The following is a 23,530-nucleotide window of genomic DNA, read 5'->3' on the forward strand; positions in this document are numbered from 1 at the left end:
TGTTTTGCAACCCTAAGAATTCATTGATCTAATGTCTTGCAAAAAGTGGTAATTCTGAAGGGGGTATTCACATTCAAGTGTAAGGGAATCTATTGCAAAGGTTTGGTAAGTGTTTTTCTTCCCTACTCTCTTACGATTTGTGTTGCTGTGATATTTGGGATTGGCTGGCCTTGTTTGATTGAAGAGGGTAAATCCTTTCTATGGTTTGGGTTTGGGGATTCTAGTTGATTTGCTTGAAAGGTTGAATATTGTTACTGTTTGTGAAGAGGAAAAGGGTCCATTAATAGGGGAGGTGCTGTAAAAATTTTGTCTTGTGGTTTGGTGATCATAGAGATAATGGCACCCAAGCAAAGAGCGGGTAGAAATAAGGGAAAGGGGCAAGCTTCTGCGTCTCAATCCAGGGAAGAAAGTTCTGAGCATGAGTATGATGAGACTCGATTTATCAATTTCCAGGCTCAGGAGCGGTATGAGAAATTTGTCAGGAAACCTTTGATCTCCGAGAGAGAAGTGGAATTTCAGTCTGAACCGTTTGCTCATCCGATCTTTGAACGGGTTCGGGTGAATCTCATGAATAGGAAATGGGGCGATTTTGTAACAAGGCTGGCTCAGGCTAATGTGTCGTTGGTGTATGAGTTTTATGCCAACCTATGAGATAAACACAATGACACAGTCTTTGTTCGAGGGAAACGTGTGCCCTTCACTGCTGAAGCGATTAATAGGGTGTTCAAGGTCCCGCATATCAAACAAGAGGAGGAGGAATATGCCCAATTCTTGGGCGGTTCTATAGATTTTGCGGCCGTGGCTGATAAACTGTGTTTTGAAGGCGCCCCTTGGAATTTATCTGGCAGCCTCCCTAAAAGTATAGCATCATGCCAGCTTAACAGGGAGGCGAGATTTTGGGCGTTCCTTGTTTGTGCTCGATTCATGCCTGTTAGTCATGTATCTGATATGACTAAGGATCGAGCCTTATTAATGTACGCATTGATGCAGGGGATGAGTGTTAATCCGGGTATTTGGATTAAGGCCAACATCAATTTCATTGAAAAAGGGCACACTACTGGTGGTTTAGCCCATGGATCAGTCATCACTATGTTATGCTGTAAGGCTGGCGTCCCAGAGTTCGTTACTGATATCTATCATTCGCTGCAGCAACCATTATCCATTAATCTGATGAATGACTATCCCGATCCTTCTTTATATGTGCCACAAGCAAGAAAAAAGGGAAAGCGCCGTATGGAAGCTGCTGTGGAGGAGGACGATGAACCAGCTTTAGTGGGTAGCGATAGCAATTCAAGCTTGCAGCAAGTTAATGAGAAGTTGGATTATCTAATCCAACAGAATCAATATGTGGTTCAGCAGCAGCATATGGTGAATCAGTATTTAGGCCAGCGTTATGATTATGAAGTGAGTCATGTGGCTCAACTAAACAATTTGGTGAACCGCTGGTCGCTAGATGATTCAGATCGCACGTATTTTGCTCCACCTCCACCTTATCCACCGTACTCTCCGTTTTACCCTCCGCCTCCACCACCGTCCTTTGCTGGTTTTCCTGCACCTGAACCTCCGCAATCTCAGCCTTTCGAAGGTCCTTCGTTCCAGCCACCACCACCGCCATACTGATGTGGCTGGTCAGGTAAGTTCTCTTCCTCTGTTTTTATTTTTTATCACATTGGGGACAATGTGCATCTTTAGTTTGGGGGGGGGGGGGGGGGGGGGGGCTTATTCTGTTTTTATTTTTCTGTCTCTGTTTTTATTTTTCTGTTTTTATTTGTTTTTGAGTTGTAGTGTAATTGTTAAACCATCATTCGTGTCTGTTGCTGCTTTGTTTTTGCTCATGAAAAGGAAATTGAATTCAACTGTGTGCTTGGTTCAATTGGTTTAGCGTTTAATTTAAAGGTTTTGTGGGAAATTTTTAATATGTTTTGAAAATGCAACATTTTGGAGTTTATTATATATGTTGGACTAGGGTTGGTGGAATGACAATTTGAATTCGATAAAACTTGCATTATTTGGCTTTTGAGGCGAAATTCTTGATGACATGTGTTTAGAAAAGTGATTTAGGCAATTTTATTGGATCGATTGTGCCTTTCAAGCCAACCTTGAGTTAATTATCCTTAGTTACCCTTTTTGAGCCTTGAACTTAGTTTTTGTTCTTGATCATACTATTTGAGCCTAAATTTCTTAACTTCTTTATTTTTGTTTTCCTTTCCTTTTGTTATCATAAGCATATAATCTGTGGGAAAGAAGAAGGAAAAATAGTAAGAAGTTGGTATGATGGGAATACAGTATGATTGTACAAAAAAAAAAAAAAAAGAGAGAGAGAGAGAGAAGTCTTTGAAAAAAAAAATAATATCACTTTGTCACACTCCTTGATCATATATATGTATAGAAAATAATAAGTTTGGGGGAGTGTGATTTGAAAAAAAAAAAGTGATAAGTCTAGAAAAAGAAAAGAAGAAAATAATGAAAAGTGTTGTCATCTCTCTCTCTAATTGTATAAAAGGGTGATTTTTGGTGTGGTAAAGAAAAATTTGGTTGGTTTTAAGGTTTTATGCTTATGGTAACGATTGAGCTTAAATGACAATTTTATCTACCCCTGCCTAAGCCAAGCTATAACCTGTGAAAGTCCTCTTGATTTCAAAACACATGTTATTGACATTAGTGGAGAAGGTCAAGTGATGCAAGCGTATTGAAAATTTGGTTTGTGGAATTGTTTGAAAGGAGTTGAGCATATATGATAGAGTCAAAATGTTGCAGTAATTTTCATGATATATTTGTGATTTCCCTAATTGAACTTTACAAATCGGACTTTAAGGCAATTGAGCTGAAATTCTGGTTTTTGTTATTGCAATTGAGATTTCATGAGTTTTGGCAAAGTAGTATAGATAGTAATGATGGTTTAATGTGTTCGTTTTGTGTTTGTTTTGTTTTGTTAGTTTAACTTAGGATTTACTCGAGGGCGAGTAAAGATTTAGTTTGGGGGAGTTTGATAAACGAGTTTTAGGCTCGTTTATGGTTCTAGTTTTTAGGTTATTTTTCTTTAGTTAGGATTGTTTTATTTCGGATTTATGCTCGTTTGTTCTTGTTTCAGGGTAATTGACGTTAAGTGTTGCAAATATTGAAAAGGAGTGAAAATGGAATGAAATCGAGACGGATTTGTGACTTTTGGGTGTTTCTGTAAGTAGCGCTACAGCGCTACCTTGGGAGCGCCGTAGCGCTAGGAAGAATTCTTGAAGAGCTTCAGCACTGACTTAAGCGCTACAGCGCTACAACATCAGCGCTACAGCGCTGGGAAGCAGTTTTCAGGAAGATAGTTACTGACTTTAGCGCTATAGCGCTACCAAAAGAGCGCTACAGCGCTGGTGCCTAGTTTTTCCCCGTTTTGTTTCTGAGTTTAGCGCTACAGCGCTACAATGGTAGCGCTATAGCGCTGGGGTCGCGATTTCTGGCATAATTGGTTATTTTTTATGGGCAATTCAGTCTTTTCGAGAGGGAATTTTCAGTAGGGTTTTTGGGAGTCATATAGGCGACTGAGAGAGACTAACAGGGAGGACGACGGCTGGAGTAAGAACACCATATTGGAGGATTCGTCCCTGAGTTTTCTTCATCTTTTTCTGTCAATTTTCATGTTTGTAATTGAACAAGTTTATTGCTAGAATGAAGATCATAGGCTAATTTTTCTTTTAGGGCTTTTATGTGAATCTTTTGGAAACCCTTGTTATGGTTTAATGCAAAGTTGATATTCTTCTTCATCTCTTTCAATTCCTTGCAATCTATGTTAATTGTGCGATTATTGATTGATCACCTCTAATTGTTATTTTATGAATCAAATTAAAATCTGAAAAGTGAAATTTGATATGCTTTGATTGTTTGGATGCAAATTTAATTTAGAATGAAAGTATCTAGGTTATTTGCTTATTTTCTGAGTTGTGTGGCTAATGCCCTCTACATGATTCAACTTACCATAGAAATATAGGAAGTTGTCATTTAGATTGATTTTCATAAGTCTTGACCAGATTATGAATTGTTGTTGCAACTTATTCTTGAATAGAGAAAAGGAGATATAGATGCTTGCATTAGGAAATAACAGGGTGGAAAAATAGAGAATCATAATTGTCCTAATTGTGTTTTCTTTGTTAATTTGTTTAATTCTTCACTGCGTTTTGTTAGTATTTTTCTTAGTTTAAAATCTCTGATAATTGCTTAATCAAATAGAATTAAGGGATTAATTGATTGGTAATTGATAAATCAGTCCTTGAGGACGATACTTGGTTTTACCATTTTATTACAAGTTTGCGACTGTGTGCACTTGCATAGCTTTAAATTTCGCAACAGTGTGTATGATCGAAACAGATCCGACCTGGATGACCCCGATAATTGATTATCTCGAAAATGGAGTTCTTCCAAAAGATCGGAACCAAGCTCGAAAGTTGATGTATCAACTTCCCCGTTACACAATCTTGGATGGAAGGTTGTACCGAAGGGGATATTCCATGCCATTACTCAGGTGCGTAACCCCTCCCGAAGCTAAGAAAGTCATTGAAGAAATTCATGAAGGGTTCTGCGGAGATCACACTGGGGGGCACAGCCTATCCAAGAAGATCATACGCCAGGGATATTTCTGGCCAACCATTAAAGCGGATTCTTTCGAGTATGTGAAGAAATGCGACAAATGCCAGAGATTCGCCACGATACCTCGAGCCCCACCATCCGAGCTGACCATGTTGACATCCCCATGGCCTTTCGCGGTATGGGGCATCGACCTCATAGGCTCTCTCCCGACTGGCAAAGGCGGAGTGAAATATGTTGTAGTCGCCGTGGATTACTTCACAAAATGGACGGAGGCTGAACCGTTGGCTACTATAACCTCAAAGAAGATCCTTGATTTCGTTGTAAAGAGCATTGTGTGCCGATACAGAGTGCCGAGGAAGATCATATCCGACAACGGAACCCAGTTCGATTGCGACCTATTCACCAATTTTTGTGAAAAGAACGGTATAATAAAGAGTTTTTCATCAATGGCTCACCCTCAAGCGAATGGCCAGGTCGAAGCTGTGAACAAAACTCTCAAGAGTTCTCTAAAGAAAAAGTTGGAGGAAGCAAAGGGATGGTGGCCCGAAGAATTGCCCCAAGTCCTTTGGGGATACAGGACAACGGCTCGAACCTCGACAGGACATACCCCGTTCTCTCTAGCATACGGCTGCGAGGCAATGTTGCCCATAGAAGTCGAAATCCCAACGATCCGAACTCAGATTTACGACCAAAGTTCAAACCATACTCAGCTCGAGGAAACCTTAGACTTGATTGAAGAAAAAAGAGAAGAGGCCCAGCTGAGAAACGCTGCCTACCAGCAACGAACTACCAAATATTCCAACAAGAGGGTTCAAGATCAAAAATTCGGAATGGGAGATCTGGTGTTAAGACGCGTATTCTTGGCAACTCGAGATCCGGCAGCTGGAGTGCTCGGGCCGAACTGGGAAGGACCATACCAGATAGAGTCAGTCATCCGACCTGGTGTGTACAAACTTGCAAGATTGGACGGGAGCCTAGTACCGCGAGCATGGAATGGCGAACACCTTAGACCTTACTACCAGTAGTGTAGGAAAAGTGTTGCCTATAACCATGAGTTTCTATTTGTATTAGCTTATTTGTTTTTGAATGTCATCAAATAAAAGATCCATTTTGTTCAAATATGTTATTTCTTTTTATTTTTGCAATCTCTCTTAATTTAATAACCTATGGTCACACTCATAGGATATTAAGGGGGCATCATTGCTACATATACCATCAGCTTAAAAAATAAAATAACATATACAAAAAAAATATAAAGTATTTGGATGTAACCAAATACGCGAGCCTAGATAGTTCGGACATAACCGAATTATCAAAAACATATAAAGTATTTGGATGTAACCAAATACGCGAGCTTAGATAGTTCGAACATAACCGAATTATCAAAAATATATAAAGTACTTGGATATAACCAAATACGCGAGCTGAGATAGTTCGGACATAACCGAATTATCAAAAACCGGAAACGTTTGGAGTTAACCAGATGTGCAAACTTAACAGGTTTTGAACAAGCCAGCCAAAAGAAAAAAACTAATCGATGGTAAGTAGGAACCTAAACCTATTTCGAAATCAAGGCTGGAATATCTTAAAGAAAATAGTTTCGAACTCTTAACCTTGGAGCAAAAACCGAGGATGAGAAAAAGTGACTAAGCAAAAAAGATATAACCAAATCATCCACATCACATACCATATAAGTACTTTTGGGTTCATGGTTGAAGTAATATCGGACTTTGAAGAATAACGAGGTCGGAAGCGAATAATTTGAACAAACTGTGCATGAATGCATTGAGCTTCGAACCTAAATCCACAATATGTTTGTATGACTAAATAAACATAACTGATTCATCAATATAAAATGTGCCAAATATTTCGAGCCAAGAAATGAAAGCATATATAAGTAATATTTAAAGAAATTGTATCAGCCCCGAGGGCATAAATTGAAATAATTACAGAAATAAGGGGACGCAGCCCCAATAAATGGTTTCCCCGAGATCAAAGTCAAGGAAGAGGAGTCTCTTTGGCCTTCTCAGCATCTGCAGCACCGGATTCCTCAGAACGAATAGCATGGCTATCCTCCTAGGCTCCCTCCGAAATGGCGTCCCGAGCAGCCTTTTCCTTCTCGAGCTGATCATCCTTCTTCTTCTCGAGCTGCTCAGCCTCTTCCTTCTCGAGCCGAGCATTCCACCTTTCAAGAAGCGGCGCCTCGTGATGACCTAAGAAGCTGGTGTCCAGATCTTCATTGTAGGCCCACATTCGGTACATAGCAGAGTCAACCGCTTGATCCTTCTTCTCTTTGTACACAGCAAGGAGGCGAGCTTTTTCATCCTCCATGATGTCGAAGGTAGCAGCCTTTTCCTCTTCAAGCTTCTTCTTGGTCTCCTGAAGCTGGGTGATCTCCTTCTTATGCTCCTCGAGCTCAGCTTTCAGCTTCCCGAGCTCGGTGGCCATGTCCTCATGTTCCTTGACTCCTGCCTCAAGCTTTGCATTCGCTGCCTTCAGATCATCGCATGCTTTGAGCTGGAGATCCTTCGCCTCCTGAGCATGAGACTTGCTCGAGTGGATCTCATTGTTCAGCATTATAGTTGAGCTGGGCAGTAAAGGCAAGAGCCTGAAAAAGGAAGAGACCACCATTAGCTCCAGGTCAGTGTGATTATAAGCTGAAAAGGAAGGACTGTAGCAGGATACTCACCGCGGCAGTATGCTCGATACTCTTCTCGTAGAGAACAGTGCAGTCTCGAGTGTCATTTAAGCACTGCCATTGGGGAGCTTCGAGACCGCCATAGCTCTAGCCGATCCGGGACATAACATCCGAGACCAGCGTAGATCCATGGGACCCAGCGGCATTATCGACCACATATGCATCCATGTGGGTGGAAATTGATAGCTTCTGAGCTCGAGAAGCAGAAGGCCTTCTAGTTGGCGGACCTAAGGATGACTGACCTACCACAGGAGGTTGGTACTCAGCCATAATGGAGGGACCAACCAGCGAAGTCGGCGCCACAGCAGAGGCGACGACCTGCGAGGACGGCGCGGTTGTGGAAGCGCCGGCCTGGGAAAGCGCCGGCCTGGGAAGTCGCCGCAGCAATGGAGCTCGAAACCGGCGGAGCAAGGGGAGGTGTTTTCTTGGACCTCTTGGGGCCCTTGCCCGGCTGGTCAGATTTAAACGACTCTGCTCTGGGACGCTTGCTCCTCTTGGCGCCAGCACCATCGATGATGTTGTCGAGGTCGGAGTCCATCTTGCCTGCACAAGTGACAACACAGAGTGAGCCAGTAAAAGAGAAGCGTACAAGTTGTTTCAGTATCACAGACATATAAAGTGATGATAGAAGAAACCTAACTGGAACTCTCCCCCGAGCTCGAGCTTGGGGACCATGAAATTCCCCCATCTTCAGAGGAGGCGGGGGGAGTGCCTTCCCTATATGTAGGTGATAACCTCGAAAGGTCCATATAATCGTTGGTCCCGTACTGAACAGCTATCCCATTCCACACCTCCTCCGTGGTATACATGGTGTCGTATTTCCCGAGCCTGGTATCAAACCTATGGACACAGTCATCTACCCAACTCCATATGTAGAAGTGGTATCTATCCTGTGGGCACGAGACTAACCTATTGGGCCTGTGTTTTAGTAAGGTGGGGGACCACATTCTCAAGGTAGGGAGGACTTTACCTTCATCCGAATCTGAGCTCGAGGCTTCATCATTAGCCTCATTCCCAGACGGCGGACTCCTCTGGCAAACTGGAAGTGGTGGCCTCGTTTCTTTCCTCGGAGGGAGGGCACCTGCTCCCAGTGTTCATATTTTATATTGGACCAGTCAAAGGTGGACTGGCCCTCCTCCAAAAGTCCGCACTTTCGGAGCTTATTCTCGTGTAAAAGGTATAGGAGAGACCTCCTGCCACGGGGGAGTTGGAGCAGGGTCTCTCTATGCTCCTTCATTGTCTCGTCAGGAGTGGGACGCTGAAAATTGGCTGAAAGATAACATATTTCTACTAAGTACGGATCTAAGAGCTAAAATCTCGAGCACAGAAATAAAGATAACAAGAATACTTACGAATCCGCCTGAACGAGTAGTGTCGAGACGGGGACAGACCGTCTGTCCAGAAGAAGGCCCTCTTGAAATCAGGCGGATGATTGGGAAGATCTCCAAAGACCTTCTTTTCCTTGGGATAGCTCGAGAGGTAATAAAATCCATCCCCTCCCCGAGCTCGGGAGGGGTTACTTTTCAGACAAAAGAGATACAAGATCTCTTGAGGCGAAGGTCCTTTCCACCCCATCTCGTGGTATAAGGACCTCAGGGCAGACAGTACCCTGTAAGAGTTGGTGTTGAGTTGGAACGGGGCCAACCCAACGAAATCTGTGAAGTCCTTGAAAAAAGACTTCAAGGGCAACAGAGCTCCTGCCCTCATATGTTCCTGGCTCCAGGCCGCGTATTTCACACTGGCGTCGCGGCCCCCAGGGGCGAAACAACTTTGTTCATGGTCGACCGGAGGTCGACACTTCAAGGAGCCTGACAGGCTAAGGCCGTGGAAAGCCAGGATTTCAGTTATCTGACTATTTGTGGTAACCGAGCTCTATTAGTGCTCGGCCCTAAACATTTCTCTCCTCGGCTGCGAGGAAGAAGGTTCCCCCATTAGTGAAAATTTGAGCTCTCCTGGATAGTACGCGACAGTAACCTTTAATGCAGTATCGAGAGGAATCAGCCTAGGTCCTGAATAGGATTCCGGATAGAGGGCCTCCCGAAGAACTCTCCTCTTCCCCTCTATGACCTCGTCTATCTGGCGGCGGTAGTGAGCTCGAATGTCTTCTTGCTCGCGCGCAAGCTCGTATTCTCTTATCCAACGTTGATTCCGGGCGAACAGTGATTCTGGGCTCGGAGATTTTGGCTCGTAAGGGATTGCCAGCAACAACCCCCACCGTCTTTCCAGATTCTGTGACATCTAGCAAGAAAGAAAAAATGGTGAGGGCCATGCATGCAAGAGTTCCGAGCTCGAACTTACGAGCTCGGGGTTAAGGAGCAAAACAAGCTATATATTAAGACCCTTATTAAAGAGTCAGGACGTGCGTTCCACGGGAAAGGAAGGAGAGTGGAAATTTTTTTGAAAATCCCAAAACTCAAGGGAAAAGAGAGTGGCGGTTAACCAGGAAAGGCAGCCTTGGGTTACGTGCATTTGTCAAGGCCCATGTTTTTTACCCGAAAACTTAGTGTACTAGAAACGTCTCCTAAAAAATTTCAACACCCAGAAAATAGGAACCTCACTCAAATATGAAAACTGGGTATAAGCCAGTGATGTAAATCCATTATGGAAGTCTAAAAAGCATAAGAGCCTATCGGATCAAAACCTCCTATCATATTATGCTAAGGATGTAAACTAGTATATACACATACACAGCAAGAACAGCATGAATAAAAACTGACAAAATGGAAAACAAAGATTGCATACTTACACAATAATGGCGATTGCAGAGAGATTGTCGATTGAAGAAGAGGTTGCAAATAAGAACTCACGGACTCGAACATACCAGGGTTTCTTTGTTTCTTTGGCCGAGAAAACATGCACAGAATAGAAACTTTATAAAGAGGTCTCTGGTTTCGTTTTTCTTCTTTTCTTGCTTTTGGTGAACGAAGGTAAAAATGAAGATGAAGAGTGGGGTCTCGTATATATAGATGGAAAAAAGGGGGATTAATCTGGGGCGTTGAATGAAATCCTTGCTAGATCAGACGGATGGGAATCAATGACAAGATGGCGCCGAAAAGGTGGCAGACGGATGATCGTGGGCATGTTTCCAAGGTACTCAAGTACCAAAAATGAGCAATACCTAGCTGACGCGTGTCCATTTTCAAAAGTGTGACGGTACAGTTCTCAAAGAAAGTAGTTCAAAAGTTTCCTTCTCTTAGGATCCGAACAAATACTTTTGAGGGGGCAAGATGTTACACCCAGATTTCGAGCTATGTTAAATATGACCTCGAAATTTGGATTCGCAAACAAGTGGACTCATAAGGTTGGAAATATGCTCCAGGATTAAATATCGAGCCTGCAGGACATAGACGACCTCGAATATGGTGACCTCGGAGTGTTCATGATCTCGAAAAGGTAGCTCCGGAGACGCATCCATCTTCAGGGATGACCCCGGAACAGAGGCCCCGAGCTCGACGCACATACGATCTCGAAAGATGACGGGAAACCTGGGAAGTTAAAGCCTTGGAGATACCTAATAACCACCTTGAATATATATAAGTGATGTCTATAGGAAATGTAATCCTCATTTATTATTGTAAATCCCCTAGAATCGTGGGATATTATTTGGTCAGTTATACGTCCCCTGGTCTTCAGGGGACGTTTCCTTTTATATCTGATTATAGGCATTTAAAGCCATTTATTTGATTTACACAAAAAGAGTAACTACCCAAAATATGTGGGATAGTATTCTTCGATCTTCTCTATAAATAGAGAGGCCATGCACCATTGTAAATGACCGAAATTTTGAACCTTGAGAGAAAATTCTGGAGAATTCATTCCTGAAGAATTTCCAGAGATAATCTTGAGTTTAATAACAGAGACTCGTGGACTAGGCAGATTTAACTGCTGAACCACGTAAAAATCGTGTGTTTGTATTGTCTTATTTCAATTGGCCATTATCAGTTATTGTTTATGTGCTCTTCTTTCACTGTTTGACGAAAAACGGCGTCAACACTTGAATTCCCCTTAGAGCCCGAGATGTCGCCTTTCATGACTCCCAACCAGTCAGTGAGTGTCTGCTTGACCACCGATCTATGATCCAAATCTTCATTAACATGCTCTGTTCATCTCCTTGGATCCATGGTAACCTTCAACAAAGTTTCCTCCTCTTTTACTTCCGAACGATTAGCACCATACTCAACCTCCTCCTCAAAATCAATGGCCTCCACCCCAAGGACTTCAGCCATGGATTTTACTTTCTTCACTGGATCTGTGGATGAAGGGCCTCGTTTCTTCTTCCCAAGCGATTTCTTCTTCATTTTTGGTCACCTCTGCATAGCACCAGATCAAGCTGAAGAGATTCCAAATCCTAAAATAGTGACTTTAAATTGGTGTATTATTAACAGATAAATTATGTAGTGATCTCCTGCAATTTTATTTTCTTGAGACCATCGGTAAGTGATTTATTCTTCAAAACATAGTCATGAATCGACATTGACCCTTTTTTGAGGGATTGAAGTTGAAACCAGAGTTGGAGTATGCGAACTCGGGTCTGAATAGTGAAAAGGTTCTCAAGGAGAAACCACAAATCGCGAGAGATACAACAGTGGAGAACATGGCCTAGCATTGCCTCCGAAATAGAGTTTAACAACCAACTCAATATAGCTTGATCAGTATGAATCCAAAGTGTGAACTAAGGATTTACCTGCCTTGGCACATCAAGGTTGGGGTCAGGTGGAGCGTCAAAGAACTAGGGAGGACAGGTTCGTGTGCCAAAGAGAAAGCCATCTAAGTCATGAGCTCGCACATCATGAATGACTCGAGAACGCCAGTAGAGGTAGTTGTTTCTGTCCAACTGTATGTTAATCGGAGCAAGCAACTGGAGCAAAGGAGCAGTAGGGTATGGCAGAGCTGGTGCGACCAAAGCTGGAGCTGGTGAAGGAGTGTCGACGGTTGGTGGAGGAATTGGAGGAGCCACAGGGCGCATAGGAATCATCCTGAGAGGCAGTGGATGCCATTGGCGTCTGATACCAAATCAAGAAATAAAAGGCAAAAGAAAAGGAAAGAAAGCTGAGAAAAATGCCTTTTCTGTATTCTGTGTATTAATTCGTCAGTGATTATACAATGATTGGTGTGGTGTATATATAGTACAAAAGGTATAACCGAATATAACAAGAGAATATTCTTTAGCATTCTTATTGGCTCCTCAATGGATGGAATCCCACAAATTGTGGGGAATGTCTGATCTAGAATGTTGCTGATACAATAGGGAAATAATCTAGTGTTATTCTTTTATTTTAACATAGCGGCATGTTAAATGTAAAATCATCACATATTCATACAAACAAACTACGAATTAAACATAATTGATTCAAGATTTTTCAAATAATAAAACAAAATGAATAGAACAAGTCTAACAATTATTCATATGAAGGGATTCTTTCATCGCTAGACCTAAAATAAATTTTATTTACAAAAATACCTAACCAAAAAATAATTACAAAGAAAATGTTAATTTTTATACCAACATTTTAAAATCCCCTCATGTATATGTTGACTTATTTAAGGAAAAAGAACTTTTTAAGTTAAGTGTAAGTTTTACCATTTTGTCCCTACACCAACTCAGTAATATGTTAGACACCAAAATGTCAAACCTGACCTTTCACTTTAACACAAGAATATGGCTGAAAATTTGACACGATTTCTTTAGCTGTTTTTACTTTATCAATAATATCTAACCAAAAATTGCTTTATGTTTATTTCAGGTTATATCTGCCCTTTTTCATTTCATACAAACACTCAAAGAAGAACGAGACCTAGGTCACACATACATGTCTAGTACCAAAACAATCAAGAAGAGAGAAGAGATCAGAGAAGAAGAAGAATAAATAGTTTTATCGAGGTTCACCCTAAAGAACTGGGCTACATCCTCATTGAGCTTGCCTCAGGAATTGAGCTCAGAGTTTCACTATGTAAATCAAAATCTTGAGTACACCAGATAAGGATCCCAGTCACAATCTGACTGGTATGCCTCTAGTCTTCTCATTTCTCTCAGTTATTCTCAATATCTCTCACAATCTCTTACTAATCTCTCCTTTTATTTTCTGTATACATAAAACCTCTCGAGAATAAATCTTCCTATCAATCTCACTCAGGCTGGGATAATTACAGTTCTTCAGAAAATTTAACAAAAAACCGATAGTAATTTCTACTCGTACCTCCTTTATTTATAGCTAAGACTTTGTAACTTAATCTGACTGGGAGTTTGTTAGGGTAGATCGTTATTTGTTTTAAAGTTTCTATTGAATGCTTGTGTACAACGTACTTTAGTTGCTCTAGGTAGTTGAGTTCTTGATCTGTTGTAACTGATTCTTTATATGGAAGCTTATAAGGGAATTTAAACAACAAATTCCACCTAAATTCCCTTATAAGTTTCCTAGGTATAGTGAAACACAATCCCTGAGGGTCCTTACTCTGTTAGTGGTGGTTATCCTCCATTACTAATACCTAATAAGTCTATGCAGTACTTGAACTTAGTTAGGTTTAGTATCTTAGTACCCATATCAGCAGGATTGTCTTTTATAGGCACCTTTTCAACTTTAATGACTTCTTGGGACAACTTGTCTCTAATGAAGTGATACTTGATACATGTTTTGTTCTGTCATGGAACATAGGGTTTTTGCATAGATGAATACTGCTTTGATTGTTTGAGTAAACTATAAGGGTTTCTTCTAGTAATCTTAGTTCTTCCATGAGCCCTTTTAGCCATATAGCCTCCGTAACTGCCACATATTCTGACTCAGCTGTAAAACAAAGCCACCATAGGTTGTAGTTGAACTCTCCAGCTAACACAATTGCCTCCCACTAAGAAATAGTAAGCTGATGTAGACTTTCTGTGATCTCTGTCCCCCGCAAAATCAGCATCACTATAACCTTCTATTAGATTATTGTTAGAACACTTAGTGTAACGCCCCATGTCACTATGGCTGCTTCCTGGAATGACAACTGACCCTACAAACCAACACGAGTCTTTCCAGCGTGCTTTGTCCTCACTCGCACGCTTCCTGGGAAAACTTCCCAAGAGGTCACCCATCTTGAGATTACTCCAAGTCAAGCACGCTTAACTTTGGAGTTCTCAAGTGATGGCTATCAAAAAAAAAAAGATGCATCTTGTTGGCATAGGTAGTACCCATCAATCCATTTAAGCCATCTTCAACTGTGTAGTCCCATACCTACACAGTCTTAGAATCATCACACTTGACCTTCCCCAGGCGATGTGGGATTGCATAGCTTTACCCAGTCTTTCCCTTTACGGATCACAGGATTCTGACTGTCACAATCACTCCCCCTTACGGTCTTTCCCCTTACAGATCACAGGATTCTGACTATCACAATCACCCCCCCCCCTTACGATCATGAGATTCTGACTGTCATAATCACCCCTGACTGGGTCAAGGCTCTCATACCATTTGTAATGTCCCACGTCACTATGGCTGCTTCCTGGAATGACGACTAGCCTTACAAACCAACATGAGTCTTTCCAGCGTGCTTTGTCCTCACTCGCACGCTTCCTAGGAAAACTTCCTAGGAGGCCACCTATCTTGAGATTACTACAGGTCAAGCACGCTTAACTTTTAAGTTCTCAAGTGATGGGCTACCGAAAAGAAGATGCATCTTGTTGGCATAGATAGTACCCATCAATCCATTTAAGCCATCTTTAACTGTGTAGTCCCATACCTACACAATCTTAGAATCATCACACTTGACCTTCCCTCAAGTGTGGGATTGCACAACTTTACCCGGTCTTTCCCCTTAGGGATCACGGGATTGTGACTGTCACAATAGGTTTTACCAATCTGTCCCTACACCAACTCAGTAATATGTTAGACACCACAAGGTCAAACTTGACCTTTCACTTTAACACAAGAATATGGCTGAAAATTTGACACGGTTTATTTTGCTGTTTTTACTTTATCAATAATATCTAACCAAAAATTACTTTATGTTTTTTTTTCAGGTTATATCTACCCTTTTTCATTTCACACAAACACTCAGAGAAGAACGAGACCTAGGGCACACATACATTATTGGGAAAACTTATACAGGATCTTTATTTATTTTCATGTAGATTTAATATTAAACAAATTAATATGTGATAACCTAGAACATGTTTATAAAATTGAATTCAAAGAGAAACAACGATAAAAATACTTATAGTATACGCAGCGGAATGAATGAGTCATTCCTTCAGTTTCTCTAACCCTTGTATCATTTCTGTCGCAGAGTATTATCAAGAAACTGAACTGATCTTCTATAATCTTCACAGTGTTACAGAGTATCCTTAGAATCACCTAGACTAGAGTGGGCAATTCTCAATGCATGAGATAGATACGCGTGTGTTTAGAGAGAATCTAAAACCTATCAGAAAATCTAATTTCTGACTTGTCAAACTTATGTTTTGACTTCTCTCTAAGCACTCCTTTTATAGACTCAATTATGTCATTTAATTTATTTAAAAAATCAATAAAATAATAGCCAATTTGAAGCCCTAGGTCGAAATTATCATGGGTTTTAGGCCCATGAAATTTCTCATTTAATTATAAGCTCATTGGACTTAAAATTAAGGCCTGTATTATTTTTCTATTGATTTAATTATTTAAATCCTTTATCAAATAAATTATTTATAATTTGAACCTTGATTTAAACTTTATTTATTAATTTAGATACCAATTTATCTTAATTAATAAATCTGCCATAATTTCTCTTTTCTTGTTAAAATTACATAACTCTGTGAAACTATCCAAAATTAACCTGGTCAACTTTGATAATTCTAATTGATAATTAAATCAATTAATTGAGACTATCTAGATGATTTTATCTAAGGTACAATGGGGACCATGGGCCTATGAAATCAAGCTCCAATAAGTTATCATAAATCTAACAAATAAATTTACTAACTTATTAATTCCTCGTTACTCCACTATAGACTCGGAATTGCACTCTTGAATTCAGATAACGCTCTATAACAAATATAAATATGCTATTAATTATCCATTGTTACAACCATAATTGTCATTCAATCCTCTATAGACAGTCTACAATGAGATAGGACTAAAATGCCGTTTTACCCCTTATTGTATTTTATCCTTAAAACACTTAGTTCCTTGTAAATGATATTTCAGTAAACTAATTTAATTACTAAAATGAGATCTCTATCATTTAACACCTTGAACTAAACTAAAAGGAAACCATCGTTTCACTTCTTCATCAGAAGCTATAGATGTTCATATCTATGGTTAACACTCCCACTCAATTATACTACCGAGTTCCCAAGATGTAAGTATGGGCTAGTCCGTAGGGTAAGCTGGTAACAAATAAGTCAAATAACTCAAATAGTACAATCAGTTAGAATACTAACCACTCAGAATTGAGATTGAATTGACCTATGGTCAACTATATGATATGACTAGAATAGATAATAACGATATGTTTACTTATCTTATCAACTAGCAATATCGATCTAGTTCGATGTAACAAATACATCCGATCTTATCTACTTTGCTAATGTTCTGGAAAGAACATAACACTATAATGTGTAAGTAGATCCTATCGTAGATTGGCAAGTCAGTGTAAATCCTGTGCACTGACTAATCTTAGGACTTAACTTATTTTGAACATAAAATCATATTTATATTCCACTGTGATTACGTCATTATAAATACGATTAGCTATATGCTCGGAATTTAATAGAAGTTTATATTAAACAAATAATTATGAAAATAAAACATGTGAGCAAAGTGATTGACCAAGTCAAAAAAATGATTTCTATTCTTTTATTGATAATAAAATGAGATTACAAAGAATTTAAGTTTTAATTCAGGCATAAAACCACAACATACATGTCTAGTACCAAAACAATCAAGAAGAAGAGAAGAGATCAGAGAAGAAGAAAAACAAACAGTTTTATCGAGGTTCACCCTAAAGAACTGGACTACATCCTCATCGAGCTTGCCGTAGGAATTGAGCTCAGAGTTTCACTATGTAAATCAAGATTTTGAGTACACCAGATGAGGATCCCAGTCACAATTCGACTAGTATGCCTCTAATCTTCTCCTTTCTCTCAATTATTCTCAGTATCTCTCACAATCTCTTACTAATCTCTCTTTTTATTTTCAGTATACATAAAACCTCTTGAGAATAACTCTTCCTATCAATCTCACTCAGGCTGGGAAAATTACAGTTCTTCAAAAACTTTAACAAAAAATAGATAGTAATTTCTGCTTGTACCTCCTTTATTTATAGCTAAGACTTTGTAACTTAATATGACTGGGAGTTTGTTAAGGTAGGTCGTTATTTTGTTTTAAAGTTTATGCTGAATGCTTGTGTACAATGAATTGTCACGATGTACTTTAGTTGCTCTGGGTAGTTGAGTTATTGATTAGTTGTAACTGATTCTTTATATGGAAGCTTATAAGGGAATTTAAACAACATTAAGTTTTTCTTCCCATAATATATCTCACAAAATATGAGTTTGAATCTCACAGAAGGTTGGAATTCGCCAGGTTAACACAAAAAACAAAGGAGGAAGTTCAATGGGGGGATTTGTTTCGTTACTCTAGGCTATTAAAAGATACATTTTTGTTTCTTTTAAAATAAGAGTTTATATCTTTTTGGATCTTATGTTTTGTCTCATTACATATTTGGACCCTGGGTTGGTTGGGTTTTGTTCCTCTCAAAGTGCTCGTTCCAATGATACCACCCATCGACCTTGGAGTGGCTGGAATTAATTTGAAAATGCATTTCGTGGGACCTTGACCGGAGTGTGGCTTGTTGAAGTAATTAACTGGAAAATGCACTTCGTGAAATTTGGGTGGCGAGCTTGTTGGAGATGGGCTTCTATGGTGGCGGGTGTGTGCACGATTCCAGTGAGTGGTGGTTGACACTAAGCTTCAACACTAATGATGTGGAGAAAAGGGTTGGAAATAAATCTGGTATTAATTTTTAGCCTAAAACTTGAAAATTCAGTAAGAGAAAGTGCAGTATTTTTATAAATAAAATTTTCAGTTGGTATATCTGTAAATAAAAAAAATGGTATTAATTTTTAGTGTAAAACTTGAAAATTCAGTAAGAAAAAGTACAGTATTTTTATAAATAAAATTTAGAGTTGGTATATTTGTAAATAAAAAAATCTGGTATTAAAACTTGAAAATTCAGTATGAGGAAGTACGGCATTTTTATAATAAAATTTTGATTTAGTATAAATAAAATTTTGATTTGGTATACTTGTAAATGAAATGTTATTTTGGTTTATAGATGTAATTATTCCTTATATAAAATCTTGGGCTTGAATTAATTGCTTGTCTTAGACTTTATTTCTGAAATTTGGGCTTGAGCGTCTTTATAAGCCCATTGTATTTTAAAAAACTTGAGCCCGAGGTATAAACTTACCAGGATAAATAAATAAATAAATTTCTAGGTAATACTATTTTATACTTAAAAACATTTCAGAACGTGACAGAGCTAAGATTTAATTTTTGAGCTGATAACATTTTTTTAATTCTTTCCATGAGTAGTCACGTTCAAATTATGCATACAAATATCAAATTATATATATAGAAAGTCCTTTATAATAATCTATTATATTATAAAATTTAATTATCATCTTTAATATCTATTTATTATATGGATATATATATATATATTTATATAAGTTTAGTTTTGATTTAAGTTGTCCTTATACTGTCCTAGATGATATTTTTGGCGTTGTTATAAATATCTATTTTAAAATTTTAATTTGCCCAAGAAAATAAAGAATATTAAAAAATAAAAGAACACCCAAATTTTATTCGACGAAAAAAATAACAAATGAGGGTATCATTTAAAATGATTACAATTACATTCTGACAAAAAAAAAATTACAATTACACAAGGCAGCTGAAAAATTAAAAGAATTTTATTTTTACTTTGATATAGCTAGCTACACAAAAACAAAAATATTCCTATAATAATCTAACTAATATATATAGCTACTATACACATCTTTTTTACAGCAAGACCAAACAAACCTTCTTGGGTTTTGCTTCAGTTAATCATGATCTTCATGGATTGATGATCGAAAAAATAAAAATATCATTAGAAGGTAGTGCTAGCTAGATATAATATAAGCTATTCAGAAACCGAGCCATTAGGCTGGGTTGGTGGTGGAGGTGGAGGAAGATGGCGACGAACACCTCTACTTCCGGCGAAGTTCCTCTGGTCGAGGGTGGCGGCGGGTTCGGTTGGGTTGGACGAAGGTGGGTCATTAGTACCTTTCTGCAGAGACGTTATCAACAGATTAAAATCTTCCTTGAGATTCAACCCTCTGCCACCTTCAATCGGATGAACACAGAAGTTGATAACGGCGAACACAGTCACCAAAACCAGTAACACTTTTCTCATGTTGTGACTCATCGTTTTTACAGCTACTAAATATTTTGTGGTATATTGATATGGCAGAACTTTTTTTATTGGAGAAGAAAGAAAATAACCTTTTGTGTTGAAATATTATCGATACAATGGTTGATGGGTTTACGATGGAGTTAGAGGAGCTTTTATAGTAGCTGTTGCCAAAGCCAAAGACACTGTTATTGTCTGACTTGGACCTACTTTTCATTTTTTCTGTCTGTGGTTCTTTTAATATCAATGTTTATAGTTTGACTCTTGACTATTTGTATAAATGGTTTAGAAATTGAACAAGTCATATACTCGGTTTTGAAAATAATAAAGATAGATATATAATCGTTTAATTTTTAACTTAAATAAATATGAGTCGTGCTAATCAACTTATAATTATAAGTTATTCGTCGATGAAAAAGAAATTAATTAATTTAACAAACAATATTGTTATCTTTACTTACTATCTTGGGAAAAATAGCTCAATAATTATCAGCCTACTAATTGAGAAAATAAGATAAAATTGTGACTTTTTTTTTTTTTTTTTGTAAATCAGCTAAACTTGTATTATGCACAAAACGAATTACAAACACCAATCAATTAATTATATTGTAACTTTCCAACCCAATCTAAATCATCCTTACCTAACTTTCCTTCCTTGAGACAAAAAATCCTAGTACATACATCATATTTAATTTTCCTAATAAGTACAAACCATTGGCACCAAAAGATTCCAATAGGCTTCATTCCGAGTTCTCCAGATGTGGTACACACTAGCACTAAGAGCACTACAGTACATTTTTCTTCTACAACAAGACTGCCCACTTCATCTAACCCAGTTCAATATTGCACTTAGCTTATATCTATTAGATCCAATACTTAATCAACTCAGTATATGAAACATACACTGCTTACTAAACTGACATTCAAAGAATAAATGTCTATGAGACTCTTCCAACTGACCACAGATAACACAACAAGGGTCCTGTGCAATACCATATCTTGTGAGTCTATCTCTAGTTGACAACCTTTTCTTTAACATCAACCAGGTCACAAACTTGTGTTTAGGGATACCTAGCCTATCCCTAATATGAGAGAACTTCCATCTTGTATCTGTTTTGTCCTTTAGCAGCTTGTACATTTTAGCAATACTATAGCTTGGCCAACTTATTACATTTTGCATATAAACTTCCATTAACTCATTCTTAGTCTTGACCACTCTTTTCCAATACCAACTACTTGTGATTGGAGCTATATAACTCCACCAATCATCCTCTTTTACGTACACAGTATGAACCCATTTCACCCATAAGTTGTCTTCCTTCTTAGCTATTGCCCAAATATATTTCCCTATAGCACAGGTATTCCAAAGACCAATATATTTAAACCCAAGCCCTCCCTGCTGCATAGACTTACTAATCTCAGCCCAAGAAACTCCCCCAGGACCAGCCATATAATTTGTACCTTTCCATAAAAGGTTCTACAAATTTGGTTGATTCTTGTAATCACAGCTCTTGGCAGAATAACCATTTGAGACCAGAAAATATTGATTGAAAGCAAAACTGAGTTAATAAGCATACATCTCCATGCAAACGAAAGGTTCCTCGAGCTCCAACTCCTAATCCTTTTTACCATTTTATCAACCAGACACTCACAATCAGCTTTAGTAATTCTTTTATTGCTAATTGTCAATTCTAAATATTTAAAAGGGAGGCTGCTTCGAATAAAACCTGCCATGTCAGTAATCTGAGCCCAATCCTCTTCCTGCAACCCCACACCATATATGGCAGACTTCTTTTTATTTGCTTGCAATCCTAAACTCTCAGTAAACAATTGAAAGCCTCTTAGTAATACATATATAGCCTTGAAATCTCCTCTGCTAAACAGAAGCAAATCATCCGCAAAATAAAGATGAGTGAGTTTCAGACTTTCACACCTTGGATGATACGTGAAATCTTGTTGCTGAGCAACTTTAATCATTATTATTGAAAGATACTCCATTCCAATTACAAACAGCAAAGGTGCCATTGGATCCCCTTGCCTTAAACCTCTCTTTGAGTGAATATAACCTATTTGAGCCCCATTGATCATGAATGAAAATCTTGAAGTAGTAACACAACTCATCACCAACTTTATAAACTTTAGAGGAAACTTAAGAGATATCATCGTTTCTTGTAAAAATATTACAATCCAAAGTGTCATTAGCTTTTAGAAGATCAATTTTTATTATACAAGCCAATCTAGCATTTTTCCTTCCATAACCTCTCACCAAATCTTGACAAATCATTATATTATGAGCTATATTTCTGCCTTGAATAAAGCCACTCTGATTTTCATAGATAATTGAAGGTAGAATCTCTCTAAGCCTCGAACATATGAGCTTTGTAGCAATTTTGTAAACCACATTGCAACAAGCAATTGGTCTATATTCACTGACATTCTTTGGGCAGCTGGTTTTGGGAATAAGAGTTAAAGTTGTTGTATTAATCTTCTTAAGAATCCTACCTGAATGAAGAAAAGATAGAACTGACTGAACTAAATCCTGACCAGTAATATCCCATGTATGCTTGAAAAAAGCACTACTGTACCCATCTGACCCCAACGCCTTCTCATCTGGTATCGAAAAAAGGGCTGCTTTAACATCATCCTTAGTGTAAGCCTTCTGCAAAAACTTTGCTTGCTGCTCTGTAACCAACTTCCCTGTTTGCACCACTTTGGCCAGAACCTATCTCCTTCCTACTGAAACAAATCCCAATAATTCTTCACAAAACTCCTGAAAAACCTGATTAACGCCCTCTTGAGTGTCAATCCAATTACCTTTCACATCCCATATAGAGTAAATAGAATTATGAATGTGCCAACTTCTAATACTACTATGGAAAACTTTTGTGTTTTCATCCCCATTTTTCAACCACTCCATTTTCACCTTCTGTTTCAAGAAATGAATCAAATCATAATACGCTTGCTGATAATCTTCCCTACAAATTATTTCCTCATTCATCAACTGAACATTACCAAGGTCTTCTTTTATTTTTGCCTGAATCTCTATCAGCCTCTTATACTTCTCAATATCCTGAACAAACACATCCCCTTTACCCTCTTTATTAAACTTTGTTAATACTCCTCTTAGCCTCTTTAATTTTCTAATCAAACAAAACATTAGAGTCCCTTTTACATCATCATTCCAGGTCTCTGCCACCTTCCCATGAAAATCTTTATAGCTACTCCAGAAGTTGAAATATCTGAACGATTTTCGAGTCTCCTTGACTGAAGAAAAATTCACCAAACAAGGGGTATGATCAAAATATCCTTCTAGGAAAAAAAAAACCTCAACATTAGCATACTTATCTAACCATTGCCCATTAGCCATAACTCTGTCAATTTTGGCATATACGTGGGCTCGACCTTCTTGCTTATTATTCCTAGTAAAAAAAGACCCCGAGTACTTCACATCTACTAACCCGCAATGCTCCACACAATTTTGAAATGGAATCATTTCAGATCCATCTCCACGGTAAGTCAATCTCTCAGAAGGTGACAAAACTGAGTTTAAGACCCCCATTACCATCCATGGACAACTAGTCACTTGACTTTTATTCTTCAAATCCACTCATAAACTCTCTCTGCCTTTCAGATCATTGAAATCATATACTACAATAACTGCAAACTGATCCCCATTTTTGACAGTAACAATGAAGTGCATCCATTGCCTAGAGCTTCCTCGGATATCAACATCAAAACGTCTCGGGTTCCAAGCCACAACAATCCTACCATTAGGATGATTCATTAAAATGGTGGTGAAACACCATCCTTGAAACATATTAAGGTATAAGGTCCCCATTTTTGCAA

The 23,530-nt window shown here is 38.5% G+C and overlaps 1 protein-coding gene across 1 annotated transcript; it reads right to left on the reverse strand.

The window, feature by feature from the left end:
* Positions 1 to 20,564: 20,564 nt before the first annotated feature.
* Positions 20,565 to 23,243, reverse strand: LOC133778559 (uncharacterized). Its single transcript, XM_062218564.1, has 4 exons — positions 22,499 to 23,243; positions 21,869 to 22,381; positions 21,412 to 21,750; positions 20,565 to 21,031 (listed from the first exon to the last, which is right to left on the reverse strand). Exons 1-4 carry the CDS (start codon positions 23,241 to 23,243, stop codon positions 20,565 to 20,567), a joined length of 2,064 nt encoding a protein of 687 aa, XP_062074548.1.
* Between the last annotated feature and the right edge of the window lie 287 nt (positions 23,244 to 23,530).

Source organism: Humulus lupulus, chromosome 1, assembly GCF_963169125.1.
Source record: "Humulus lupulus chromosome 1, drHumLupu1.1, whole genome shotgun sequence".
NCBI classification, from domain to species: Eukaryota; Viridiplantae; Streptophyta; class Magnoliopsida; order Rosales; family Cannabaceae; genus Humulus; species Humulus lupulus.

Bases quoted from the DNA above. Each gene is read 5' to 3' on its own strand.
- LOC133778559 (XM_062218564.1), bottom strand. From the start codon at position 23,243: ATGGGGGTCTTAAACTCAGTTTTGTCACCTTCTGAGAGATTGACTTAC. The intron at 22,382-22,498 runs GTAATTGGATTG...TGGTGCAAACAG, and splicing joins CTCTATATGGGATGTGAAAG to GGAAGTTGGTTACAGAGCAG. The intron at 21,032-21,411 runs GTTTTATTCGAA...CCTGTGCTATAG, and splicing joins TCAGATTACTGACATGGCAG to GGAAATATATTTGGGCAATA.